General features: G+C 45.4%; 1 protein-coding gene across 1 annotated transcript; it reads left to right on the top strand.

The window, feature by feature from the left end:
- On the top strand, positions 1-3538 carry zic5 (Zic family zinc finger 5). Its single transcript, XM_086051614.1, has 2 exons — positions 1-1208; positions 1946-3538. Exons 1-2 carry the CDS (start codon positions 119-121, stop codon positions 2419-2421), a joined length of 1566 nt encoding a protein of 521 aa, XP_085907740.1. The 5' UTR covers positions 1-118; the 3' UTR covers positions 2422-3538.
- The last annotated feature ends 1807 nt before the right edge of the window (positions 3539-5345 follow it).

The following is a 5345-nucleotide window of genomic DNA, read 5'->3' as shown; positions in this document are numbered from 1 at the left end:
TCGAGGACAGTGTGAAGGGGGGAAAAAGCAGAGTTCGACGCCGGACAAAAGAACTTCTAGAGCCCCTTATATCCATATTTCCATGCGTGGTGCATGAGGGCGCGCGCATGGAGTAGTCATGGAAGCCCCTTTGAGCAAGAGGAACCCCGCGTTAAGATTAGCGGATTTGGCAGCCACTCAAGTCCTTCCTCACCAGAACATGACAGGCTTCCCGGGGCTCGGGGGGCATCACCCTCTCTCCCACCATGCCCACCTCCACCCTGGGGAGCTGGCCAACGACCCCGGCGTGGCACTCACTCCATTCGGACCGGAGCACATGGCACAGACCAGTGCTCTCAAACTCAGCCCCTCGCAGCACATCCAGAGCCACCACGAAGCCCAGACCGCGGCGGCGGCGGCGGCGGCTGCGGCGGCGGCGGCGGCGGCGGCGACCGCAGCCTCCTTCGCTCCGGCTCAGAGCACCGTGGGCTTCCCCGTGGCCCACCATCCCCACTCGGGCTACTCGAGCAGCAGGGACTTGATCCTCAGGAGAGAACTCTCAGCCTCAGCCATGCACGCTCTCGGCGACCAGTCCGCCGCCTCCCCCCATCATCACCACCACCACCACCACGGCGTGTTCATCTCCCCAACAGGTGCGTACGGCCACGCGGACAGCGGGGCCCACTCTCTCTTCTCGGGGCTGCACGAGCAAGCGTCGCCGGGCTCGCATCCGCACCACCACGCACTCAACGGGCAGCTGCGACTGGGTCTACCGGGGGACCTCTACGGTAGGTCGGATCATTTCGGGGCCAGGCAGGATCACTACGGAGCCTCCACGTTGCACGGCTACAACAACGTGAACGCTGCCCACGGGCCCGCGGGGGCCTTCCTGCGCTACATGCGGCAGCCCATCAAGCAGGAGCTCATCTGCAAGTGGGTCGAGCCGGAGCTGCAGAGTCCCAAGAAGCCCTGCTCCAAGACCTACAGCACCATGCACGAGCTGGTCAACCACGTCACGGTGGAGCACGTCGGTGGGCCCGAGCAGAGCTCCCACGTCTGCTTCTGGGAGGAATGCCCGCGGGATGGGAAGGCGTTCAAGGCCAAGTACAAACTTATAAACCACATCCGAGTGCACACCGGAGAGAAGCCCTTCCCGTGTCCCTTCCCGGGCTGCGGGAAAGTGTTTGCCCGCTCGGAGAACTTGAAGATCCACAAGAGGACACACACAGGTCAGTAGATCCACTCTCAAGTCGGCAAAAACAGCAACCCGGAATCCGTGAAATTAGCGGTGGTCGTGCGTAATTACGCGCAGCACCGAAAAGTCACTTCTGTTCGAATCGGAACCAGAAAATGGACTCAGAAGCAAAACAAACACGGTGAAATATGACCCCCTCGCCCTATGCATTAAACTAAAACATTTGCGCATCATTTTCCTTGAATGCGATTTTACTCACGAACGTTTACGCACGGCTCGACGTTTCACGCTTGGAATAGTTTTGGCATCGCAGGTGACTTTGGTGTTCGGGTGGAGGTGTTTTAAACAGAACATGAAAAGTATGCTTTTAAAACGGCAAACTTATGAACTTTTTTTTTTTAATCATCTGCCTCACCGTATAAGGGGATGAAATACTTTCGATCTGCCTAAAAGTTTTTTTTTTAATCTGACGTATTATAAATCCAAACACGAAGCATGTTTACCTAAAAAGTAGTAATGCGCATGTGCAAGATACAGTATGCCGTGCATGTGTTTCCAATGCGTGCACTCCAAGCTACATAAAACAACTGGTCTCATCCGCCTCCTCCTCCTCACACATGTAACCATGAGGCCTTCAGGCATGTTACACGTGTTCACACTGTTAAACATGCATTGCACATGTGAGGAGGGAGTTAAGGGGTGGGAGCGTTCATGCGTTCAAGATGTTAAAAAAAAAAAAAGTCCTCTGATTGTACCTCTGTTGTCATTAAGGTGAGAAGCCCTTCAAGTGCGAGTTTGAAGGCTGTGACCGGAAGTTCGCCAACAGCAGCGACCGGAAGAAGCACTCGCACGTGCACACGTCCGACAAGCCCTACTACTGTAAGGTGCGCGGGTGCGACAAGTCCTACACGCACCCGAGCTCCCTGCGCAAACACATGAAGGTGCACTGCAAGAGCCCCCCGCCGCCCAACACCACCACCACGTACATCCCTTCCTCCGCCACCAGCAACCCGCTCGGGGAGCCCATCTCCCCGCAGCGGAACCGCTCCGCCAGCCTCTCCCCGCAGGTGACCAACTTGAACGAGTGGTACGTGTGTCAAGGCAGCGGAGGGGGGGTACACCACCCACACCAGCAGCAGCAGCAGCAGCAGCAGCACGACCTGCATTCCCCCTCCAGTGACGTGCCCACCTCGGAGTCTGAAGATGAGGACTCGTTTAGAGACTCGGACCCCAGGACGATGCTATGATTGACACCCCTAGGGAGGGGAGGGGATGGGCACTTAAAAAATATAAATAAAAGCACTCAATCAAAGTGGATGCAGTTCAACAACCAGCTCCGTTCAAAGTAACACGTTGTTTGGTTCGATGATGCAAATGAGCAATATTGAGATTCCATCAACAAGTGTGCTGCCGTCTATTTAGTGCAGGGTTGGGCCAACAATTTACTATCAGTGCCCTTTTTTTTTTAAACGACGTCCCCAAGGGGCACTCAAAATTCATGGCAAAATATGATCAAACAAATGTTCATTATTGTCTTGACATTTTAGAATTTGCATGGAAATGCTCTGACGGATCGCAAGTTTCTCATCCCTGATTTATCGTGGAAACGGATTACTTTTTCAATTTTATGAGCCATCATCCGTTATAAAAAAAAGATTAAAAAAAAAAGAAAAAAAAAGTACATGTTTTGATAACAAAAATACGTCTCAAGGGTTGTCTTTGTGTTTTGGATGGATTTTTTTGGTAATATTTAAGAGTTATTTAAGTCTATATTTTATGCAACGACAACAAAAGTCCCTGGAGACACTAAAAAAAATACACTGACAAGCTTGGTTGGATTTATACATATGTGGGTGTACTTATGCTTGTGAATGTTGTAGTTTTTATTGACACTAGAAAAACCTTTTTTTTTTTGTATATTGTAATTTATTTGCTGTTTCAATGTTGTACTGAAATTACAGAAGCACCAAAGAAATAATGCTAATAATACCAGTTTTTGTGGTCGGAACCTGCTGATATTTTTGTAACTTTTGTTATATATTTTTTCAAATTTAATTTGCTGATTTTTTTTAATTAAAATACATTTTTTGTTCTGTAAAAAGACTGACTTGAATAGGCTGTGTAATGTGAAACGTTCCATCTTTTTGTTTTTAAAGAAATTTCTCGCATGCCTTTTTTTATTTTTAAAATATTCGTGATGTGTCTCTTTTATTGAGGTGCATGGTGCCATTTGTACATGATTGATATTTAAAAAATATATATGAAAAGTGGGGAAAATGAGTGTCACCCTTGATGTTTCAAATTTAATTTACAACATTAAAAAAACAATACAAAAAACTTGAATAAATACCAATATGGAAGGCATTACTATGGCACAGAATCCGAATAATTGGATTTTGTCTGTGTATTTTTGTTTCCCCAAGTGACATATTCTTTCGAATCAAAGTGATTCTCATCTGTGATTCCCATCCAGATATCAAAGAAGCAGTTCCGCGATTGCGCTGCAAAACCTGATGGAGAAAAATCCAACAATTAAAGCTCTTCTATATTCTCCGCATTAAAAATCGAAAAGGCCCAATGTGGCCCTCTGGAGCGGCCTCTGTACGTGTTCGGCCCACGCACAGCTTCAAAGCCCCTTAGAGGAAGGATACGTGGCCGCTTAAAGGAAAAAAAAAAAGTGCACAGATAGATGTTAATATGCATGCACTGTTACATCGCTGTAAATGGAGCTTGAGGCAAGCAGAAGCAGCGTTCTCACTTGCAGGCTATTTAGACGGAACTCCTGAAACAGCTTTAACAGTTAACATTCAACTTACAAATATGCAAGATCAAATGATGACTGGTTTTCCTCAATGTCAACAATATACAGTATATATAGGATGTTTTTTTTTTTAAATACGCCAATCTAAGTAGGCCTATGGAAAAAAACATGTTTAGGCCGGCAGTGGGAAAAATACACATGTATCAGACGTGCAGGTATTCTAATGGTTATTCTAACGCACAATCACAATGAGGAAAATAATGGTATTATGCAGTATAAAAAAAAGCATAGGCACACAATATACATAGTATATACATTTCCATTATGTATATTTCCTGCTTGTTCTTTGCTGCATTTCTAAAATCTGATCATCATTATATTGATCAGTAGTACTGTAGAATAATTGAGATTTTGCAGTCGAAAAATAATATGCACTGCGGTGTATTTGGGTGATCTCTGTTGCATTTTTGATACAGAATCATGTGCCATTATGAAAATAACAGCAGTTTAAAAAAACAAAAAAACGAAACGTGATCAAACGTGATCTGATGAAAGGATCACCATCATTATCCTTTGGTAAAAATATCATCAGTAGTCTATATTTGATGTTTATAATCAATTAGCATAACCATAGGAACCACATAATTATTTGGAATTAAAGCTGTAGTAAAATAGACATTTTGGGGAAAAATGAAATCCGTGTGGTTTTCATACACTGTATTTGCATGTTTCATTATCATCGTATTCATACAGTCCCAGGACAATTGTTGTCCCATGTTGTGACCCAAAAAAAAAAAAAAAAAAAAAAAAAAAAAAAACCCCACACACAACCAAACAAAAACATACCTGCCTGTGTTATCCATGCAGTCGAAATTGCGGTAGACCAACAATCACATTCAACAGCAAAAAATAATAACACTAAAAATGCAGATTTTATCAACTCCAAATTACACAAGACATTTCACAGTATTTGATAGACTTGATATTTTACAGTGTTTCCTGTATACATTTGACGTCGACTGCCACCCAAAGTTGGCTGCAAGACACCCCCTTAAAAGCCTCTTGCTCGTCTTTCTCAATCAAGCAAATAAACATAAATAGTTGTTCTTACATGGCGTGAAGAGGAGGGGAGTTCATAAAATAACATGGAGTGGAAAAAAAGGAGAAGAAGAAGAAGAAGCGAGGCGGCAGTCACCCTCGAGTGGGAAAGGCTTTGAAGTGGAACTTATTATCCCGGGAATACTTTTGGGGTTGTCCTAACGACGCAGCTGAATGGGAGAAGGCGCTCCTTTGTCAGCGATTTGTTCTCCTTTAGTGGGACGCCCGTGGAAATGTACTTACACGGGCCACCTTAACACGCCGCCTGCAAATCAGTAACCGGCAGAGTCAGACATGCAGACGCCACTATTT

This window comes from Filicampus tigris, chromosome 14, assembly GCF_054856515.1.
Source record: "Filicampus tigris isolate MCC_2025a chromosome 14, RoL_Ftig_1.0, whole genome shotgun sequence".
Classification (NCBI taxonomy): domain Eukaryota; kingdom Metazoa; phylum Chordata; class Actinopteri; order Syngnathiformes; family Syngnathidae; genus Filicampus; species Filicampus tigris.
The sequence above is the reverse complement of the archived record's forward strand: the minus strand, read 5'-3'. Positions and strand labels throughout refer to the sequence as shown.